This window comes from Microchirus variegatus (genome assembly GCF_963457635.1).
Source record: "Microchirus variegatus genome assembly, chromosome: 21".
In the NCBI taxonomy this organism is placed as follows: Eukaryota; Metazoa; Chordata; class Actinopteri; order Pleuronectiformes; family Soleidae; genus Microchirus; species Microchirus variegatus.
In genome coordinates, this window is record NC_139822.1 from 15969929 (window position 1) to 15994340 (window position 24412).

Consider the following 24412-nt stretch of genomic DNA (forward strand, 5'->3'; position numbering starts at 1 on the left):
ATCTTGCCTCTCACACTGTCTACTTGAAGGCAGCACCTCCGCCTTTAGTCAGGTTGCATATTTGTTTTTTCCCGTCAGCCTAATTTGCAAGGCATATTACTCTCGCTGTGTGTCCTGAGTACAATCACAGTCCATGCATTTTAAACGCTCCTTAGAACCATGGTGGACGTCTGCGCTGTGGAGATATTTTCATTCTAACTTTCGTTAAAAACAAAAAAAAGTGAACAACATGAATAAGAAAAGATATTTTCTGGAGCCTCCAGAGGTCAAAGATTATCTGCTCAAAGGAGAGAGATTCACCATGTGGTCTGAGGTAAGTGGATTTGTTTTAATATATTTAATATGTAGTATATTAAGTGTTGGACAATATCACATCTGCATGTGTGTATTTATGGCAGGTTAATGATGTTACGTTATTGAAACTGATTTTAAATGGTCACTCGCAGCCACTTTATTAGGTACACTTGTTCAGCTGCTTGTTAACACAACCATTGTACATAATATTATGGCAATACTGAGCATCTGGATGAGGAAGAAAGACGATTAAAGTGACTTTCAGTGGCAACTTCTGGGATTTACACAAATAGCTTTCTCGAGGGTTTACAGCGAATGGTCCAGTCCAGAAATGTCCAGTACTTTGATTCCTGGAGTCTTCTGTACCTAATATTGTGGTCAGTTTAGTATACGTTAATACTAATAATTCCCTTGTCTCCATTAAGGACTCCAGAAAGACCGTTCCTGTCACCATGAAGATGGACCCTAAAGGGTTTTTTGTCTACTGGATGAACCAAAGCAAGGTAATAATATAAAAAATATCTATCTATCTATCTATCTATCTATCTATCTATCTATCTATCTATCTATCTATCTATCTATCTATCTATCTATCTATCTATCTATCTATCTATCTATCTATCTATCTATCTATCTATCTATCTATCTATCTGGACTGGCGCCTACATTAGAGATGATGATGATGATTCTCTCTGCCTCTTGTTTCTAGGAGACAACGTTCCTGGATGTCGCCACCATCAGAGATACTCGCACAGGAAAATATGCAAAACTTCCAAAAGTGAGTATTATCGTAGTAATTATAATAATAAACACTGTGACATGACGAATGAGTTAAGCATGTGTGTGTGTGTGTGTGTGTGTGTGTGTGTTGTGTAAGAATCTGTGCAGGCATGCAAATATCGTGCAGGGGGCCTTTAGCCTGACCATTTATATAAGAGGCGTATTTGCATTGCAAAGAAATAAGACGGGCGGTACACACACACACACACACACACACACACCTCACTACACGCTGAGTCAGGATTTGAGATTTGTGTGTGTGTGTGAGTGTGTTTTGTTTTCACGTCATGAGGTTCTGTTGGACGCCTGTCGTCTCCTCGGGGCTCGTGAGGAGTCAACAGTGCACTTTGAACAGAACAGAAGTGACTGTGTTGAACTTAAATGTGTGTGTGTGTGTGTGTGTGTGTGTGTGTGTGTGTGTGTGTGTGTGTGTGTGTGTGTGTGTGTGTGTGTGTGTGTGTGTGTGTGTGTGTGTGTGTGTGTGTGTGTGTGCATACGTTTGCATGTCTTGGTCAGTACATTTGCCTGTGTTGAATCAGCAACCAGGTGCCCAGCATTTTAAATGGGATGTAAATGGGGAAAAGAAGGATGAATTTCACTATAATAGTCATGAGTGAATTTGACTTTATTCTCCATATGAGGGTCAAGGGGTCACGGGGGTCACTGGTGCCAATCCCAGCTGACATAGGGCGATAGGCAGGGTAAAGATCGCCAGTTCTGAGATGTTATTTGTCATTAAATTGCTCACATATCAAATTTCATCATGACTCACAACAAAACAGAGATCTATGAGATCATTATGTCACATGTAACGACTATAAAGGCAATCATGAAATCATCAATCAATTTTTCTTCCTTTCTTCCCACAGCACCCCAAAGTCCGCAACGTGTTCAACCTGGACTTCCCGGACAGCAACCATCTCGCAAAGACCCTGACCATCGTCTCCGGCCCTGACGTGGTGAATCTCACCTATCACAACTTCTTTGCCTCCAAAGAGAAAGTGACACAGGTAATCATGCAGGACACTGTCACTGATCCTCGTCGTACACCGACCACTCTCTCTCTCTCCCTTTTAGTCTTTATTAGACTTTATGAGTCCAATATCCGGATTTAATGAGCTGTAATGAAATCACAGTTGTGTTTTGTTCAAATGCATACATGCACCACTCTCATTTCCTGAGCTCCTATTATGTTAATGCCCTCTAGTGGTAAGTTAGTGGCAATTTAAGGCTGTGCAGGAGGTGCATCAAGCACAATTCATGAGTGACAATGAGTGTTTTTTTTGTGTGTGTGATTAAATGCATGTCGTCAGAACTGGGCAAATGACATCCTCGCCATTGCCTACAACGCAGCGAGAAACAACGCCTGCAGACATGTTTTCATGGAGAAAATGTGAGTGCACGTCACAATGTTTGTGAGTAAAAACACAACACACAGCGTCACTGATCCTGTTTTCTTTTTCTAGATACGTGCGTATGTCTCTTCAGACCAACAAGGACGGAAAGATCCCGGTGAAACAGTAGGTTTCTTTGAAGGTTTCAATGGTCGGGCAGATTCCCATGTTTCCCTGCTCAATGTTTGACTGTAATGTTTTATCAGTATTTACAAAATGTTCCCCGCGGATAAGAAGAGGGTGGAAAGTGCTTTAGCAGCAGCAAACCTCCCCAAAGGAAAGGTAAGAAAGCAACTTTCACTTCCTGTTACATCTTTACCTTTAATTCCCTTGTGAACCTTGTCTTCTTATGTTTATGCTTTTATCGTTCATCGCTGTTTTGTCACATTCCAGTTTGACAGCATAAAGCCGGACGTGTTCACTGAAGACGCGTTCAAGGCCTTCATGAAAAACCTCTGCCCTCGGTCCGAGATCATTGAGATCTTCACTTCCTAGTAAGTCACTGTCTGATGAACCTATTGTTGTTTTATTTCCCTCATTCTTCACAGATACACATGAAAGTGTCAAATCGAAGTCAATTACAGTTATGGCACTCTGTTCCTGTGGAATCAGGGTGATTTATATACAATAGATAAAGCTATTAACATACATTATGATAGTAATAGTACACTCTTAGAAATAAGGGTTCCAAAAGGGTTCTTCTGCAAGGGCTGATGTTCTACCTGGAACCATTTGCTTCTGAGAAACCCTTTCCCGAAGAAAGGGTTTTTCAAGGGTTCTTGGTAACACTAATGGTTCCAGTAAGAACCATTTTGATCCAGAGAACCCTTTAAAACCCCTTTCCTGAATAAAGGGTTTTAAAAGGGTTCTTGGTGGAACCCTCAAACCCTCACGTTCAGTCACTCTGATTCTCCAGCTCTTTTAAATATAAACAAATGTATGCGACATTCAAACCATTATCAAATGAGTTCACACACAAGCCCAGCAGCTGAAATCACCAAGAAGCTCAGCATCAGGGACAGTTTCAGAAGTGGATTCCACATTCATATTTTAATCCCAATCCCAATTTTGGCTTCTCACAAACATGATTGTACGATATTGAAAACATGTGGTTCCGCCCAATAGAAGGCAAAGTGAATCGAGAGCTCCTTAAACAACAGCTGCTGCAGTTTCCTTCACTGCGAATGGATCCAAATATACAATTTACTGCAGCAAAGTACAAACACAAATGTGTGTGTGTGTGTGGAAGGGTAGGTGAGACAGAAAGTAGGTCACAGAGACTGCAGTGTTTTTGGTAATTTCTCAGAAGTGCACGGGAGGGGGGGGGGGAGGTGATAGCTTTGAGTTCCTGGCTACTTTTTTTCCCCCCTCTCTCTCAGCTCCACAAAACCCACCATGACAAAGGAGAACTTCACCAAGTTTCTCAACGAGAAACAGCGAGACTCCCGCCTCAACGAGGAGCTCTTCCCGCGCCTGAGGCCCGACCAGATCAAGGCCCTGATTGACAAATATGAACCCTTAGCAAGTAATGCTAACAGAGGTGAGATCCGTCAAAATCTAAAAAGCTTCACAATCACAGGATTAGTTTACACAAGTTTGGGGTCACTTAGAAATGGTGAACGACTATTCTAGCTGCAAACGTCTGGTTTTTAATGGAATATGTACATAGGTGTATAGAGGCCCATTTCCAGTGTTCTAATGGTACATTGTGTTTGCTAAGGCTATTGGATGATTTGAAAACCCTTGCAAACCCTTGTGAACCCCAAACATTTGAACGCTAGTGTAAATCCTTTCCTTATGTCTGGTTCCTCTGCAGGGCTGATTTCTCCAGAGGGCTTTCTGTTCTTCCTCACGGGCGCGGAGACGTCGGTGGTCATGCAGGACAGGCTGGCCAAGTGTCAGGACATGAGCCAACCTATACCCCACTACTTCATCAAATCATCCCACAACACATATCTGACAGGTGACTCTCAGTCCTATCAATCCTTCAAGCTTTTGTGTCTGTGAGACACCAACATGAACTCTTGTCTGTCACCTGCAGCCGGGCAGTTCTCCGGCTTGTCCTCTCCGGAGATGTACCGGCAGTGTCTGCTCGCCGGCTGCCGATGCCTGGAGCTAGACTGCTGGAAGGGCAAACCTCCAGATGAAGAGCCCATAATTACCCACGGCTTCACCATGACGACTGAGATCCTCTTCAAGGCATGTGAACAAACACAAACAAGTACATGATGTAAACAGATATGAAAGACATAAGAGAACAATGTGTTTTGTAAGTTTCACCTCATGATTTCAGGTTTAGGGAGTAACCTGCCAGGGTATAACTGAATAGTAGACACATTAACCCTATTTTAACCATAAAAGGGCCAGAAAATGTCCAATATCTAGCAGTTATTTACTAGTGTATTAACAGTCTAAAATGAAGAAAAAATAAAGTTGTACACAAACAACAGATTTTGAGTGTTAAAAGTCGGTATAAAACACATTTACAGTAACATTTTTGTGATGTGATGTGTGTGGGACTTTGCTGTGTCACCAGTAGATGTCACTACATCTTACTCACTGGACCTTTAAGTCAGAAAATAATGATTCACATTTCCTGCTTCCTGCTCTTCCCTCTTCCAGTAAACATGTCCTTGCTGTTGTTTATCACAAGCTGAGCCAACCTCTAATTTCCTATTAAGCCCAGCATGCACTGTATCAAAATGACATGTTCCTGTATACACCTACATGGCTGAAGCTGGGTCATAGTGCATCCTGGGCAACATGCTAAGCTTTTTCATTTACACTTTTATTCATGTCTACGTGCACATAAAAGGAAAAGAAGAGCATGCAGGCTTAAAAGGACACAGTAAAAAAATACACACACATTCACATGCTGGCAAACTATTCCCCCCCCCCCCCCCATCTCCATCATCCTGTAGCACACACCGCTTCCATTTAAGGGCAGCTGGAGCTCCACAGTGTCCAGGGCCATGACACAACATCTCACCTCAGTTTACTGTCAGACTCTAGATGTGATGATAGGCCTGGATCTGACTCTCAGTCTGCTCTGCATAGTTCTGCAGTTCGTCAGGATGTCTCTCTGGAGGACAGCTTTTGTCTGTATAAAAAATGTGCAATCCACCAAATATTTTGTATATGTCTATCTGTATGTGTATTTTTTATTGTATTTGACAGAGGTGGAAAGTAATGGTTTACATTTACTTGTGTTAGTGTGTTATTGAGGCGTTTTTTTGTCTACCTTTTTTTTTCATTTTTAAAATTTAATTCAGTCATTTTGTTGTTGTTCGAAGTACTGTTCTTTAAAATCAAATCCGTTACTGAGAAAAAAAATATGTTTGCCTTAATTAAAAAGGTAAAAACACCGGGAACTTTGGCAGTGGAAGATGAGCACAGGTGAGGACAAGTGAATGATGAGGACAGGTGAATAATGATTGACGAGGACAGGTGACTGACAAGTACAGGTGAATTATGAGGACAGGTGAATTAGGACAGGTGTATGATGAGAACAGGTGGATGATGAGGACAGGTGAATAATGATTGATGAGGACAGGTGAATAATGATTGATGAGGACAGGTGAATGATGAGAACAGGTGAATGATGAGGACAGGTGGATTATGAGGGCAGGTGGATTATGAGGACAGGTGAATGGTGAGGACAGGTAAATTGATGTTAATTAAGGTCCCTGAGTGAGAAAGTTAATATAATTTGTGACCTTTGACCCATGTTGACTAATACATTCTCTTTTGTCATTTCTTTTGTCAAATCATAAAATGCATTATTCTTATTTATTATTTATGACTCGTGCCGTGACAGGATGTGATCGAGGCCATCGCTGAGAGCGCCTTCAAGACTTCACAGTACCCGGTCATCCTCTCCTTTGAGAATCACGTTGACTCGTAAGGGCTTTTATTCCCGTAAACTCATGCCATTCACACACACACACACACACACACACACACACAGTGTCATAAAGCTCTGGAAGAAATACAGAGGATGTCCTCACTGTCACTGTGCTTTATTCCAGGGTGAAACAGCAAGAGAAGATGGCCGACTACTGCAAAACCATATTTGGTGACGCCCTGCTAACAGAGCCGCTGGACAAATATCCTGTGCGTACACTGCTGCAACACACTGTCACTGTCAAAGCGAGAGCGTTAGATAAAGTTTTTATTGATTTTTCCTCCAGTTGAAGCCTGGCCAGCAGATCCCCAGCCCGTCTGAGCTCATGGGCAAGATCCTCATCAAGAACAAGAAGGGCAGCGATGCCAAACCCACCCAGACTAAGAAAACCACCACAGAGCAGGCCACAGCCGCAGCTGCAGCTGCCCAGGATCCTGCAAACCCTGCAGAGAACACAGGTGATGGAGATGCACAGAAAGCAAATCTGATTCCCCGATCTGTGTCCCTGACATTACATTTAAACATTTATTCAGATGGGGATGCAGCTGTGGAGGACAACGAGGAGCAGGAGGACACAGAGGAACAGGATGAGGAGAAGATGAAGACGTCGGACGAGGTACAGGATGACATATCTGCAATTTTCCTGCGTTACATCATCCGTGTCCGGGCAAAAGCCGATCAAATATCAGACAACTTCCTGTCAATCCCCCGCAGGGCACAGCTGGCCAAGAGGTAACGGCGTACGAGGCGATGTCGTCCATCGTCAACTACATCCAGCCCAACAAATTCATCTCCTTTGACAACGCCAGAAGTAAAATACTACATTTTTTATTTATACATTTTTTAAATCAAAGTTGCTGTGTTATGTAACTCTCCCTTTTATTGTTTTATTCCCCTTTCACAGAGAAAAACAAGAGTTATGTCATCTCGTCTTTTGTGGAGACCAGAGGCGAGGCGATGATTTCCAAGACTGCTGTTGAATTTGTGGAGTATCCTTTCAAGGCGCTGCAGGTGTACAAGAAACACAAGGAAAACCTGTGTCCTATGTGTGGCCTGAAAATAGATTTTTAAAATGAGTTTGACATCAGATTGTATAAAAATGGCTCTCCTTAAACTAAGTCTTTCTCAGATACAATAAGAGGCAGATGAGCAGGATTTACCCCAAAGGAACTAGAATGGACTCATCTAATTATAGCCCACAGCCTTTTTGGAATGTAGGCTGCCAGATGGTGGCGCTCAACTACCAAACAATGGGTAATGATGCACTCATAAACAGCCAAAAATAATGTCTTAAATGTGCTGCGGTAAATGAATGACATGTCAGTCTGAAACAGTTCTCGACCTGAGCTTTTATTTTTCACCACAGCAGGTCAGTGTTGCACCTCTTTGAGCCGCTGTGGTGTGGTGTGATGACTTGCATGCTGCAGAGAGAGAGAGAAAGAGGACGGGGGGACAATGAATGTGCTTCATCTGTGCATCTGTTTTTGCAGATTTCCCCATGCAGCTGAACATGGCTCTGTTCGAGTTCAACGGCCGCACGGGATACCTGCTCAAGCACGACGTCATGCGCCGCAGTGACAAGAAGTTTGACCCCTTCTGTGACAGGATCGACACGGTGGTGGCGAGCACGCTCACCATAAAGGCAGGTTTCACAGCTGTGGAACCAACACACAACTGCTAATATCTATGCTGTATATCAGTGGTCTCAAACTCGCGGCCCTTTACCAATTTCTTGTCGCCCTGTTTTTGATATTTACATATGAATTGTCTGTCTGTCTTTGCGTATCAAAACAAACACCTTTTACTTTAAAATGATGTCAAATATTGTCAGATATATCGGAATAATGTGATATCATTGGAAGCAAACATCGCCCACCCTGGGTTGTTGCACTTTTCTTCACTTGACTGCCCCCTACTGACCAGACTTGAACCTCATGTGAGACCCCTGTTGTATATACACTCTTAGAAATAAAAGTGCTAAGTTGAACCATATACGGTTCTTCGGCTTGTCCTCATGGGAGAACCCTACCCTTTTGGAGGGTTCCACCAAGAACCCTTTTAAAACCCTTTATTCAGGAAAGGGGTTTTAGGGAAGGGAGTTCTCTGGATCAAAATGGTTCTTACTGGAACTAGTGAAAAACCCTTTCTTCAGAAAAGGGTTTTTCAGAAGCAAATGGTTCCAGGTAGAACCTCAGCCCTTGTAGAAGAACCCTTTTGGAACCCTTATTTCTAAGAGTGTAGTTACAATTACTGACACAACTCATAATTGCAGTGCAGAGGAACTGTCAGATCAATAATATAATATGTGTTTTTAATCCTCTAAATTGAACATCAATTTTCAAAATGTGAAGCAATTAATCTATTATTAATCGATTACTAGTCGCTTTGAAGCTGATTAAAACAAGATTTCTGATTGTTTTAGCTTCTTAAATGTGAATATTGTCCTCGTTTCTTTGCTCAACATAACAAAGAAATCATTAAAACTGAATCATTTTGGTTTGTGGACAAAAACGAGACATTCGAGAACATCGTCATTTCCACCGATCAGCATTTTTTTTTTTACATTTTCTGACACTTTATGGACCAAACGATTCAGCGAGAAAATAATCGCTAGTTGCAGCTCTACAAAGCAGCCATGTTGACATGGTTTTCTCTGCACTTTGAATGCAGCCTCTGTCATAACACAAAGCCGCCCCGCTGTGACTGACACATAGTTCCTGGTACTCAGCAGAGCAACAAACCCTGAGCTCTATTTATATCCACTGTGTCCTGAACATGCAGCCATTACACACAACAGGACACAAACGTGTGTCTCCCTTTCATTTCATTTCATCTCATTTCATCAGATCTATTCTGGCCAGTTTCTGTCCGACAAGAGCGTGAAGACAGGCGTGGAGGTGGAGGTGATCGGGCTGCCCGGCGACCCCAAGAAGAAGTATCGCACCAAGTGGTCGACCACACCCAACACCATTAACCCAGTGTGGAACGAGGAGCCTTTTGTTTTTGAGAAGGTGCAGAAAACATCTATCTATAAAGCAAGTTGCGTCTGTGTGTCTGTCTGTCCTTGACAGGCATATCTCATTGACTTAGTCAGATCGCCCTAAGACTTTGGATATGGGTTGAGCATGGCCCGATAGTGTGCATCCTTGATTTTCACATTTTTTTGAGGAATTTTAGTGCACTTTCGCTGATTTATCACACTACACCAGGCAGGCAGCGGCTCATCAGCAGCAGCTGCGCTGTCTGGAGCAAGGAGGTGGGAGTGTCGAGGCTCGCAGAACATGGTGCTATACGGTTTATTTTGCATTAGCATGCTACTACTTTGCGGCTAACTTGGCAAACCTGTTTCCAAAGGTAAGCTAGTGAGGCTACGATGAGCATTAGCGTAGGGCTAACATAATACAAACACTGTGCAACCTCATTAGGCACAACGCGAATGTTTTCATTTTCGATTATTAGCATTATCGTAGCTAGCTGTTCTTCAGCTCCCACTATAGGAATACACACTTCCTACGGGCACTGCACTAGTTCAAATAATGACTGTGAGAGCTACTGTGCTGCAGATTGTAATCCATCTGTTGTTGTCGTCGCGGAGCAGATCCTGCTTCCAGAAATGGCCTCGCTTAGAATCGCAGTCCACGAGGAGAACGGGAAATTCTTGGGTCACAGGATCATCCCGGTGGACGCCATTCTGTCAGGTCAAACATTCACATCAGGCCTCGTCTCAATCCGAAGGTCACATAAAGACCTCGGAGTGATCGAGTTAGCTGCGGAATTAATTCACTGACTGGTTCGTTTGTGTTCCCGCAGGCTTCCATCACATCTGCCTACACAGTGAGAGCAACATCCCGCTCACTCTGCCTGCTCTCTTCGTGTACATTGAGGTGAAAGACTACATCCCTGCTGCATTTGCAGGTACTTCACGTCCCATTAGCGACTACCCCTCTGCTTTAATTGTGTTCACAAACTGTCAGCTTGTTTAAATTAGGGTTGAAAACATTATTGTTTACTGCAGCTTTCTGCACATTTCTGCTGGACTTCAAATGGTTTAATGTTTCTTTTAATTGCTTAAATTGAGTTTTTAATTGTCTTTTTATAATTAAACAACAATATGATGTGTTTGAATCTGCCTCAGATTTCACAGATGCCTTATTTAACCCCACAAAGGGCACAGAGAAGACCTCTAAGGCTCCGAAGGAGGTAATGAAAAGCCGTAACGGCAAACTCTGACAAATTCAGTCCAGTAAAGGCTGTACTCTTCTATCGACCCTACTCGGTTATGATGATGATTCTGTCCTCTTTGTGTCCGCTCAGTCATCGTCCAGCTATGTCTCTCCATATGAGTTGCCTGTTGGCCCAACATCTGCGAATACAGTCAGTCAAAGTGACGCCCCCGTCACAGGTAATCACATATACGTCAGTAATCATGTGCTGGGTTCAGAAGATGTGTTTTTAATCCCTGAATGTTTGTTTTTGCCTCCTCCAGAAAAGGCTGCAACAGAATCACCAGTGCCTGCAGAATCTCCACCAGAAGCAAAAGAAGACACAGCAGATTCTCCACAGCCTGCAGAGGAACCTGACTCTGCTGCTGCTGCTGCTGCTGCTGCTGCTGCTGCTGCTGCTGCTGCTGCTGAAGAGCCAGCACCAGATGCCAGAACCTCTGAAACACTTCCTGAAAGCACTCCTTCCACTGAGAAGACCGATCCTAAAAACGAAGCGGCCCCTGAGAGCGAGGTTGCTCCCGAGAGCAACGATGAAAAAGCAAACGACTCTAACAACGCAAATCCCGATCCTGCGGTGGACGAAAACGCTCGTCCAGAGGAAGCTCCGGCAGAGCCTGCAGCTGTGGTTAGTGCGAGTGCATCGCCTCAGTCTGCGGGGTCAGACAAATCAGCTCCACCGCCGCCGGCAAACGGCGAAGGTAACAACGGCTCTAATCACTGCACTTGTAGACAAATTTATTCTCTTTATTAATTAGTTAAAAGAAGAATATAAATATTTAGTTTGTTCACATGGAGCCACAGGTTCACCCATGGTAATTTGCTGTGGGAATAATACACAACTCCTTATACGGACATCCTGGGTGTGTATGTTTATAGGTCACATATTCAGGCTTTAAAAATTAGCTTTTTTCATCTTCTTGAGTGTCATTGAGTTAAAGTTTTTGAGTGATTAGTGCTGGGCACTAGGTTAACGCATGACGCGTTACCGTGACGACTGTCCGGAAAAAGACGCGCGTGATGTCATGTTTACGTGCCAGAGTCCAGGCACTGTTTACCAGTTAGCTCCGTTAGCTGCATTAGCTCGTTTAGCGTGCCTACAGTTGAACTGCAGCGGTCTGTTTATTAAACAAAAAGAGCTTTTAAAAAAATGAAGGCTTCTTTGTCTACTTATGTGTTGTTGAGTCAAAGTTATTGTGTATAAGTGATATAAATAGCAATAATTGTGCAAAAGTCCCAAAATAGGCAATTTTTCTCTCATTTTTGTCCAAATTTCACAAATACAATCCGATTTTAAACATTTTGAGTACTTCTTGCTCAATTGTGTTCATATAGTTGGTGAAAAAAATCATATTTTTTTTGCATCAGATTGCCTAAGAAAAGGATATAAGACACTCTATATTGCACATTCTTCTTATAGCCCCTGTATATACTTTTCAGTTTAAACATAGTAATCATAATTGAATGGACAAATAGCACAAATATACAAACTGAGAAAAGAAATAGAATAAAAGACAGAAAGAAGGGAAGATTAAACACTCAAGAAATGATGCTCCAGACTTTATAAATGTAATACTCTGATCCTGGTGGGTGTTTAGTGTATTTTCACTCGATTCATGAAGGACATGATGTAATGCGAGTAGGAGGGAGGAACAGAATCTGTCCACCTGAGCGAGATCGCTCCAGTTTGCTTTCTGCCAAGTCCAAGTCTGGAGCCATTCCAACAAAACTGGCTGTCAAAGGATTCTGCTCAATCTGGTGGTGAAGGGTTTCAGAAAATGGCCCGGATTTCCTGCAAACCTTAGACAAAGAAGGACATGCACGTTCAGTTTATGTGCAGAAGTGAGGCAGGTGCATTTGTCACATGTAGGGTGATCGCAAAGCCAAAAGCATTTCCACGCTGACCTCCCCCGGTGTGTTTCTATGCTGCAGAGCTCTCGACTGTGACTACTGAGGAACTGACACAGCACAAGAACTATCTGAAGGTCGTCAAGCGCCAGGAGAGAGAGCTGAAAGAAGCAGAAAAGAAATATCAGAAAAAAGCAGAGGACCTGATTCAAAAATACAGCGACTCGTTCAAGGCCATGAAGAAGAAAGAAGCCTCGGTGAAGAAGAAGGAGTAAGTAGCACAATTTTGTTTGTTGAGTTTTTACTTTCAAGCTGAAATAAGGACAACATGGAAAAACATGTCATGATTTCAGAATAAAAGCATCCTTTTGTCCAACTGTTTATCTTCAGACGTTCACCACTGACTGTTCAGTTCCCTTTAAAGCAGCAGAGCCTAATTAACACTGACCCACTAATGAGGTTGTTGTTGGATTAGAGCAATGTTTCCAAACCCTGGTCCTCAGGGAACACTGCCCTGCCATGTTTTAGATGTTACCCTGCTCCAAAAACACCTGATTCAAATAACCCTCATCATCAAGCTCTGCAACAAACTCTTGTCCATTTTCTTTTCAAATAATTTAATGTTTCAACTTTTGTTAAAAAAAAATCAACATTTGGTTTCAACTTGTCTTTTAAAAAATAGAAAATAAAAAATATGATTAATAATCATAAAATAAAATATATATATCTCAAAATAATCACATATATATTTATATATTTATTATTATTAGTATTATTATTAATAATAATACTTTATTTCTTTTCAAAACTGTAATGTTTTTGCTTTTTAAGAACAAAAATTAAAAAAGAAATAATCAAAATAAATAGATATATCATAAAATAATCATATAATGATAATAATAATAATATTTTTCAAAGCTCTAATGTTTCAACTTTTGTAAAAAAAAATGTTTAAACTTTTGTAAAAAAAAAATGTTTCAACTTGTGTCTTAAAAAAAATATAATAATCATAAAATTAAACAAAAATATATGTCATAAAATAATAATATATACGTTTGTTGTTGTTTTTGTCAAAAAATGAATGTTCAACTTTTGTTAAAAATAAATTAAGAAAAAAAAAAAAAATCTGAAATGTAATGTTTCATCTGAATCAGGTGGAGCAGGGCAACATCTAAAACATGGCAGGGCAGTGTTCCCTGAAGACCAGGGTTGGGAAACACTGGATTAGAGGATGAAGAGAAAGACAAAATGAATAATTGAATATGCACATGAGTCCTCCACACAGGGCTCTCAGGGTGAAATTATTGAACGCCGCACGGGCAAAGGATTCCCTGTAACTAAATGCTTGTAGCCTTATTTCATTACCCGTGGCGTGGTAGTGGCTGTTTGTCGATAAAAGTCGTGTCACTCGGGCGCGTCCTCCAGGGACGAGGGGAGCACCTCTGACCCCGGCGTGAAGAAGGAGCGGGTGCAGGAGCAGAAGGAGAAAATGCAGAGCGAGCTGGAGTCTCTGTGGAAGGAGCAGTGTGATCAGCTGAGGAAGAGGAAAGAGCAGTTTGCTACAGAGGTCAGTCGGAAAAAAACTGCTGTGTCCTCCTGTCCCAAATCAGAAAAAAAGACACTGAAAACAATTTGAAACCTTTGAGATTTGCAATTCTGACAATATTCATCATTGTTTTGCAATCAGAAGTTCTGACCCATAAACATCAGTGACCTTTCTGCTCCACTGTCAAACAAAAGATGACATTTAGCGATTATTTGAACCCTCTAACAACTTTTTGACTTATTTTAACCATAAAATGACTAGAAAATGTCCTGTAATTTTCCAGAATATCTTTTAATATCTTTATTATTATATTTATATTATAATATAAATATATATAATTTACTTATTTAAATGTATTGCATGTTAAAATAGTGTATTAACAATTTAATACAGTGTAGTTGTACATGAACAACAAACACAGGTAATTTGAACAGTTTTTGGCTCACTGTCCAAAAACAGGCCAAAAAATTACTATTTACTAATTTTACGAACTCTCTCCTCTGGCAACAAAGACACTGATTCGCTGGCTTCCTGCAACGGCGAGAGTGAAATGACCATGATAACCACACGTTGGCGCTGACGTGCAACTTCTCAGCTTTCAGAAACCGCGGGAATTTTTCCAATAGCTCAAACAGTTGTGTAAATGCAGTAATGAAAAGTGTATGTAAACGTGTAAAGTCACAACAACTTTATTAGCTGATAAAATGAAAAAGGCTTGACCTACTGACCCCGAAATTAACAAAAACGTGTGTACTTCTACAAGAAGTAATTGTTCCATTTCCATTTTCAAGGTCAAAGTAACTTAATTTATAACTGAATGTCGATTTGGTTTAATAACAGTGAGAATAAAAAGGATAGAAAAGGACACATTACAATACAGGGTAAGAACCATTAAAGCAAGATAAAAACAACATCAGAATCGTTCTACTGTCTTCATTTATTGTCTTAAACATTAACAGGTTTAGCAAAAGAGAGCCTTTATGTCTGTTTTTTAATCGGTGCTGTTCCTCAAATCATGAAGTCATTATTCAAAGGCAAACTAGGATTTATCTCCACTGTTTAAATTATGCGATCGATTATCTCCGGGAGCACCTTGTGTAGTTTTTACCTCTCTGTGCTGTGTGTGTGTGTCTGGAGTTACAGGGCGGGCAGCCAGCGTTTTAGACGCTCCATTGATTATACATCAGACCTAAGTGCTCAGGAGGTTCTCTTAACATAAGCTCTAAATCTGCATGAGGCGGAGAGGTCAACTTTTTCAAAGGTTGAACTCTTTGACCGTACAGTAGAAGTGCTGTGGAGCGAGGGGGCTGTTTGTGTCTGGAGCCAGATGTTCAGGTCAAATCAAAATACCACAACTTTTATCGGGCTTTAATAGTGAAATATTTTTCTTGAGTTTCATCATGACTGTGCGAATGACTTTGTCCTTCATCCTCTGTTCCTGACAGAGACTGGCTAAACTGTTGGAGATGGTCACAGAGAGACAGGCGTGCGAACTGAAGACCCTGGTGGAGAGGTGTGTGAACACAACACATTTGGGACACACACTGTGCACACGTGCAGACTAATAAGCTAAAACCTCCATTGATCCATCCATCTTTTACCGCTTTATCCTCCACATGAGGGTCGCAGAGGGCGCTGACATAGGACGATATTCGGGGTCACACCCTGGACGGTTCACCAGTCCATCACAGGGACACATATAGAGACAAACAACCACCCACTCTCACACCTATGGTCAATGTAGGGTGTCCAATTTGCCTAATCCCCATATTGCACACACAGGGAGGAGAACATGCAAACTCCATGCTCTCCCTTGTTCTGACTGGGTTGCAAACCCAGAGTGCTAACCTTGTGGCCCAAGCTAAAACTTATACATATATATATTATAAAACTTCCGTGAAATAAACATATTCATGATGATATTTCACTGCATTTCAATGTAAAAGTGCTTGTTTTGAAATAGAACAACGTGTACTTCAATGTGATTTATGATGCAACATAGATCCCCCATTTAGCCTTTCACCCCAACCGGTCTAGGCAGATGGATGCACATCTTTGAGTCAGGCTCGGTCAGATTGCTTCCTGTTAAAAGGGAGTTTTTTCTCTCCACGGAGCTAACTGGTAAACGGTGCCTGGACTCCGGTGTCGCGGCAAGTAAACATGACATCACATGCGTCTTTTTCCGGGTCAGTCGTCATGGAAATCATGCATTAACATGCATTAACCTAGTTATAAAAAAATATTGTTTAAACACATGATATTAAGTGCTGGGCCACCTATGGACCACGGGCCGCCAGTTTGACACCACTGATTCTGAGGTGAAACGTTTGGAGACACTTCAGATTATGAATGATTCACGTCAATGTGCAGGTTTACAATGTTCTGTGTGTGTGTGTGTGTGTGTGTGTGTTATCCCGTGGCCTCAGCTGGCAGATGGTTATTTCAGGACAAACCCCACATCCGACAGGTGTTTAAACAGCGTCCTCGCGCAAAAACCCTAGCTCCGCTACCTGTCCACGCAGACGCCATAACTCCATATTTAAGTGTCTGGTTTACTGCGAAGAAAAGGTCACATCATGGAGACACACTGTCCTCCACTGTACTCTGGTTTACAGGGGGATTGTTTTTCCGTTTCTTTCTGACGTGTGGTCGGATTGACGCGTTATTGTTTCCATAGAACCACTTCGCTCTCACTCTTTATAACACGAGGAGAGACAGAAGAAGACGTATCTCTGAAGTTTGTTTGCAGACCACTTTTTAAACATGTTATTTTAAAACTGAGAAATGTATTCACTGACTGACGTTGACCTTGTGGCAGCACCCTATAGAACCACCACTAATGCCTTCATTCAAGTTATTTATTGGCACCGCTTGTAATTGTTCTCTCAAGCAGGAGTCGTTTACCGTCTGTCTTTGCCTTCTTTTGCAGTGAAACCAGTGAAAACAAGAAGAAAACATCCTCCAAATGTTCCTCCTCAAAGAAAACAAAGTGAGTGTGCAGCAGTGACCTCGGCCTAGAGCGAGTTCATCTGTTTCCATTCAGAGGAGAGAGGGAAAAAAAAAATGATGATTATGTCTCTGACACGTGCCAATGCACATTAAAAAGGCTGGTTTTATTTTGACACTGTCTGGTCACATGGTCTAATTAGTTATGATAATTATCTCCTCTCAGGCTGAAAAGGACAATGAGCACAGAGCTGCTGGATGAAACGTGTTCTACTGATGGTGCTGTAAGTATGCACGTTGTTCTTGGTGAAATGATTATTCTTTTCCATATATAACACACTCTATATTGCACATATTTCTTATAGTCTCTGTATATATATATACTGTACGTTTAAACATAGCAATGGAAGAAGAAACACCAACTAACCTATAGTATGTCAACCTTCTCTATCCCGTAACATGAATCAGCAATAACAATCAAATGAAATGAAATAATCTCCTCCACGAGCCATGGAGACGTCCACAGAAATAGCCAAATACCAAATTGGAGAACACGTGGATAATATATATATTTTTTATCACAAAGACGATGAGTCATCGTGACACGCTGCGACTCCAGGAGTCAAACAGGAATTCATTTGATGCAGAGCAAAAAAAAACCCAACACTATTCTGTAATTTAAATCAGGGCAGATTAGCAGATTAACGCCTTACGCCTGTGCATAGATAGAAGATCTGATTCTGGTTTTTTTCCAACAATTTAGATTATGTTGTTGCTGCCATTCAAGGAAACAAAGACACTTACCATTTCACCCAGTGGCATTAAATGTGATTTAGGTAACACTTTAGATTAGGGAACACATATTGACCACTAACTAGGTGCTTACTAACATATATAAGTCGCATACTAGCCCTTTATTAGTAATCATTAAGCACATATTAACACCTTATTCTAAATAACCTTATTCTACCTAGATTAAGACATGAATTAAGATTTGTCCTATATAAGGTGTTAATACGTGCTTAATATTTACTAATAAAGGGCTAGTATGCTACTTGTATGCACGTTAATGGTGATTAAGTGTTACTGGATTTTCATGATCATGATAAACTCACACAGTAAACATTTTTCCTGAAAGGTTAATGGTCTCAATCTCTAATTTAAGTCTTCTTCAATAGATCATGATGACAATTTTGTTAAGTATGTTCCCATTGAGAAGGAAAAAAAGTAGTGCTGGGCACGTTATCGCGATAACGGCGGTTAACAGCGTCAATATTAATGCACGTTGGCGCACGACACGTTTCCATGACGACTGACCGGAAAAAGATTTGCACGACGTTGTGTTAAAATGAGTCTCTAAAGTAACGCTAAACTGTAAAAACAGAGGCACACATACGCAGTACTCAGGTACGCTAGTTATTTGTAGCACTGCTCTTTCTGTTTAATAAACGGACTGCTCCAATTTGACTGTAGGCGCGCTAACGTAACGCTAAACTTTAAAAACAGAGGCACACATACGCAGTACTCAGGTACGCTAGTTATTTGTAGCACTGCTCTTTCTGTTTAATTAACAGACCGCTCCAGTTCGACTGTAGCCGCGCTAACGTAGCGCTAAAGCAGCTATAGTATCAGTATCAGTCGCCGTGCAGTGACAAAAACACGACACGGTGCCAGTCAAACCGTGAATCTCAGTTTGCTGCGTCCATTTCTATCTAAAAGTCTGCGGTGCTGACTTGAACAAAAGGCTCCAAAGAAAGAGAAAAAATAACAGTGAGCATAATCTCTGCTGCTCTGCTGTACGACTAATGCATTTAACCGCGTAACTATGGTTACGGAGGGGCAGCAAGTGTCTCTGTGTTTGAAGAAAATAGAACTTCAGGCGTAGAAGAAATACTTTTTTTCCTTACAAGTGTCTCCACGCTCGGTCACGTACAGTATAATAACACGCCCACACATGCAGCGTTGTTGACAAAGTCTTTTATCCTAATCATCATCACTCTTACATAGAAACACACACTCATTCACCCACACAAACCTAACCTTTTTTTCCCCCCCCTCCACTGTGTAAAGTGCAGCTGACCATAGCCCAGGCGTGTCTATTACTCAGAAGCTGTTTACTGGGAGCAGACTAATCCATGTGTGCTCGATGACTCACTGCTCTTCGCTTCCTATGTCGGCTCTTCAAGATTCAAACCGCCGCCGTACGTGGAATTGAGGACATTTCTGGCCATTTCTCAGTCGCACGGCGGCTTGTTTTCATCTACTTCATCAGCAATCGCTGATTAATTACCTCAATTATTATTTATAACACAATCACTTGTTTAATCAACCTCAGGCCCCCGAATTGGCATGAGGTTGCAATAAGCCGTGCGGCACAAGTCCAGCCTGTTGTGACTTAACTGTATTGATCCTCTTGCGTTCAGTTCCATCCCATGGGTGTATTCTTCCCTCACACACACACACACACATACAGAGGAGAAACATGAGCAGATGAAGTGCTTGTAAACATGCAAAACAGTCCTTTATCCCTCACTTGAAACCACGCGCGCACACAGAGGGAGGAAACCACCGGTCGATGATGTTTTTCAAAGGTGACACGTTGTTGTTGTTGTTGTTTCACGTGTACCTTACAGTCCTCAGATTGCAGCCCGCAGCAACAGGCGCTGACGAAGAAGCAGGCTGCGACACTGGAGGAAATCAAGAGCCTCACCAATCAGGTACACACACCCTGACCTACCTGTCACTCTTAAAACTCGAATTAAAACTCCCAAAAAATGATACGAGACATTGGAGAACATATTAGAAGGATTAAGAAAATAAATTAAAAATCGTGACAGTGTCTTTTCTTGTTATTTTTGCATTTCCAGGTTGTTACATTGTGATCATTGTGATTATTATTATTGATTATTGCAGAGAAAGTATGCCCTCATCACCTGTACACCCTAAGCCCTCGTAATGATGAACATTTCTCTCTTAGAAATAAGGGTTCCAAAGGGTTCTTCTACAAGGGCTGAGGTTCTACCTGGAACCATTTGCTTCTGAAAAAAACCTTTTCCGAAGAAAGGGTTTTTCAAAGGTTCTTGGTAACACTAATGGTTCCAGTAAGAACCATTTTGATCCTGAGAACCCTTTAAAACCCCTTTCCTGAATAAAGGGTTTTAAAAGGGTTCTTGGTGGAACCCTCCTAAAGGGTTCTCAGGATTTCCTGAATAAAAGGTTTTAAAAGGGTTCTTGGTGGAACCCTCCAAAAGGGTTCCAGGTAGAACCGTCATCCGAGTCTCGACATGGCTGCCCGTTTTCGAGGGAGCTGTAGCATCATTCTCTTCTTCTTTGGTAGGAATCGCGTCCAGACTTGTCCCGCCACCCGATGGTGAAGTGGGATACTACACGTGACACGTGTGGAAGCATACCGAGACCTTTATGGTCATTGAATCAGGGGCCAACAAGGGTTTTATTTCCCCACGCGGTGTGATTAGCATTTTCTGTCACTCACCTGTAGAATGTGGGTTTACCATTCATTAAAATGTAAAATCTGTGACACACATTCACACACACACACATACGCGTCATAGATGCAAACAACAAATACATTGTCTGTGGCCATCTGTCCACACTCGAGTGTGACACATCCACGGCAGCTGAGAAACCTGAGCTCCCACCACTGTAAATGACGTCGGAGCTTTTTTTAAAGTCATTTAATGACAATGGTTTGCTTTGAATCAGTGAAATCTTGGCAGTTGGCGTTGTGAACAAGGTGTCGGGTGGTTTAATAACATTGACGCGTAAACTCCAGATGGACACTTGTGTTTTTATGTCTGACCGAAGTAGTATTAGCTTGCAGTTTTGGGTTTTGTGTGAAGAAGTGGGAGGAATTGGAACAACACTTAAAAAAGTGCCAAATGAGGACACGACGATCTATACTGTGTTGTGTTTAACTGTAAGTTTCATCGAGCCATTTTCCTTAATACAGGCATATTGTCAGGTTATTAAAGGTTTCAAATCAATCCTTTCTCCTTGGGTTAAAGCCAGTTCATCAGCATGAGGTGAGCAACGGTCCATATTTCAGCTCCTGCCAATGCGTAAATCCATTCATCTGACAAACAAAAAGAGGTCAGTTGTCCTTTCAGTGACCTTCTGTCCTCTGACTGACTCCTGTTTGTGTGCAGCTAAACCAGGAGGCTCTGAGGGAGCACGCACAGAAACAGAGGTCAGCGCCGGCGGAGGCGAGGGACGCGGTGAACGTCTGCGTGAGCGCTCACTTCCCCGACCTCGTCCACCAGGCCGGAGACAAGAAGGAGGACGGAGTCGTCTGCGGCTACGGAGACGTCTTCCTAGGGTAGACGTCCTTGTCCTATCTTTTAAAGAAGAATTTAAGGCTCTGTGTGAAATTTCGACTTAGATTTAGGAGCGATTTTTATAGCGAGAGAATTCTTTAGGGGACTTTTACCTGATAATGTTTCTTTTTATGCATCTCGTGTCGACCAAATTCCAGATGAAGGCCTGTTATGAAACGCCCGTCTTCTTTCTCTTTTTATGAATTAGTTCAGATAAAACCTGCAGGATAAATGCTGCTGCAAAAATGCTTCATGAGTCCAAACTATTAGTCCATTAGTCATGCTCTGTTTGTGTTTTTGTCGTCTCATATTTAATGGAGCCACACAGAAACGGAGAATATAGTGTTGTGGTTATAACAAAGGGCATCCTGCAGAATGAAGGAATTTATTCCTTTATGGTTTAATGTGTGTGTTTAAATAAAAGAAAAGACCTTGACTTTGCCGCGCTCTGATTCCTTTGGTGTTCACTGTAGAGTAAAAGTTAACTGAGGGGGGAATTAGTGGAAGAATTCTAATGTTATGGTTCTGTGAGGCCACCGACTGTCCCATAACCTGTTAGAATTTAATACTAACGTTCTTAAAGGACATTAACTTGTGACGACTTTACATTCAGTGGCAGTTTCCAGGAGCTGAGTTCATTCACACTACATTTACACTCTTAAGACTTTTATAATGTGCACTATTGCACTCACGCTGAAGTCTGAAATCTTCTGTTTACAACCTTGTTTATGTTCCGCCTGCTCAGAGAATTTAGAATTTAATGATTTTCCACAATGAATGATTTTTAAAAATAGAATAATTGGGTTTTGAGTACATTTTGAGTGTGCGTGAGAGTATATAATAGCCAATATAATACGACATAATAATAAAAATTTGCAAGGTTTGGTCCACAAATGAGCAGAAACACTTGAAGGTTGAAGAGCAGAATCATAACATTGGAAAAACAGGCAGGAAAAGGACTTGGAGGTGCCTGAAAAGATGATGTGGCAGAGAGTGAACAGTCACAGTGTCACGTGACCCAGCTGAAGTGACTCATATCTGTTTGTTTTGAACGCGAACGTCAAATCTAATCTGTAATTAATCGGGTTTTAAAGAAACGTAGTTTGGTAATCTGAGCTGAAGGACAACGAGGAACAGGTGGAAACAATCAGGGAGCGGCACAGGTGAAGCTGATTAACAAACAGGAAGTCAAACACAACTGGAAAAGACGACTGAAACGTGTAAACGTCCATGCAGCCTCTCTGTCTCTGCAGTGATGAAAACCTCCACAATGGTCAGTGTAATTGTTGACACAAATGAATTATAATGGCACATAATTGCGACGTCTTCTCCCGTCTCTCGTGTGAGCTCCGTGATGGATCAAGTGCTAAAAATGGCTAATAATGAAGGCACGTGGAACCACAGTGAAGATAAGGAAGGATGAAATGTTCCGACCTCCCAAAACACGTTCATCAACGCGCTGCAGCTGTCCGCTGACTCACCGCGCCAAGCAATCTGTCCGTTTGTCGCGTCGGTTGCGAGCGGCAGCTCCGTCCTTCCTCTGAAGCCAATGACATGACGATGACATTTGAAAATCTTCTGGACGAACTCTCGTCTGCGAGACACAGCTTGTGCCTGCGAGTCCTGCCACCTCACAACACAGCACGGGTGATCTGTGAGCTTTGGAGTGCGAAAAACCAGTCAGCTTTGAATCACTGGGCCGATAATCGCACACACACGGTACCATTTGGGGTCACCGATACGTTTTTTTGTGTGTTTTCCATTAAAGGTCACACTTTTATTCATCAAATGAGTTGCAGAATGAATAGAAAATATAGTCAAGACACTTTTCACATTTGCGGTCCCTTTGTAGGTCAGAACAACGCAGTAGAGCAGCAACAATACGTGGTTTTATTTACGCTAGTTTATTTATCAGATCGGGACGAAATTTGGTGAGTGTGTTAGGCTTCGTCCAAATTTTCTTGAGTAAATTTTTATTGCTATTTTTTTATTTTGTTGTGTCTAAGTTGCACATAGTCGTTCCAATTTGAACCAAACCTGGTCCAGTTGTTGCTCTGATGATTCCAAACACATTTCTAATGTACTTCCATTAGCTCTTTATAAAGGTTCCACCAAAAAACCCTTTTAAAACCCTTTATTCAGGAAAGGAAGTAGAACCTCAGCCCTTGTAGAAGGATCCTTTTGGAACCCTTATTTCTAAGAGTGTAGTACACAGCAAATGAGCATTAAAAAACAACAGCAACACTTATCTAAAGACACAGTTGCACACAGTCCTCGTGAATCCTGGCAGCGGAGAGGAAACCAGCTTTAGCTTTTGTCCGTCGCAGTCTGTGCTTTAGTCAAACAATAAGTCAATAATCCTGAATAATGTCCCACTTTATCTTGCAGGATTAAAACGATATTAGCAGAGAACAGAGACTGGTGGAGATAAACACAAAAGTAGAAGAATAAGGACGCAGAGAAGTGAAATTCTCTCTTCCTCTTGCAAGTGCAAAGAGGAAGCAAGTCTTCCTGGCACAGGAGGTGGAGAGTCATGATCTATAGTCCATCTTGACTCGGAGTGGGTGCCATCCTGGATGAATATTAAGCGCCCACACCACCCACATACGCACCACCTGCTGAGGCTGCGTTGTCGCAGAATGCATGTTTATGTGTGTGTGTTTGTTGGCTCATGCCGTGGGCTACCCGCTGCGTTTAAAAACAGCAAAGGCCGCAGCCAAGTAAAGAGATTTCATGGAGATATAGCGATTCTTTTGCACATGCTATGCTCACATGTTGCAGGAAGTGAGGCGGTATGCGTTCAAGGACGTGTTACACAATCCCATTGAAAGCCACGCGAGTCGCCATGTGTCCGACTCCACGGTCCCAGTGGAGTGTTCCAAGAGGCTTGTGTTCTTAGAGTCGGCCGCCTTCTCCTCTTCACATACATGAGGCGCTGAGAGCCTGTGAGAGGCGCCGACGACCTCTCACGCATGCAAATTCTGTCCGTGCCGCATGCGTTGAGGACACCTGTTCATATTAGATGCAAACAAGTGCTCTCTTACACACACACACAGGTTTGCACAGCTATTCTATATGGGACACTGCACACGGGGACGACAGGACAAGGTGAAAAGGTCAGACAGACGCACACAAACAGTCATCAG

At 42.0% G+C, this 24412-nt stretch overlaps 1 protein-coding gene across 1 annotated transcript; it reads left to right on the forward strand.

Moving 5' to 3' along the window:
- Positions 1-229: 229 nt before the first annotated feature.
- plcb2 (phospholipase C, beta 2) lies at positions 230-21533 on the forward strand (the record flags this gene model as incomplete). Its single annotated transcript, XM_083907545.1, has 32 exons — positions 230-313; positions 720-797; positions 1004-1072; positions 1944-2084; positions 2388-2467; positions 2541-2594; positions 2675-2750; positions 2862-2962; positions 3848-4008; positions 4285-4431; positions 4510-4667; positions 6286-6368; positions 6497-6581; positions 6659-6830; positions 6906-6988; positions 7087-7183; positions 7277-7361; positions 7502-7626; positions 7863-8014; positions 9219-9383; positions 9971-10070; positions 10183-10287; positions 10508-10572; positions 10687-10774; positions 10859-11293; positions 12525-12711; positions 13866-14007; positions 15432-15499; positions 16916-16975; positions 17159-17216; positions 19566-19649; positions 21099-21533. 32 exons carry the CDS (start codon positions 230-232, stop codon positions 21270-21272), a joined length of 3762 nt encoding a protein of 1253 aa, XP_083763671.1. The 3' UTR covers positions 21273-21533.
- Positions 21534-24412: the final 2879 nt, after the last annotated feature.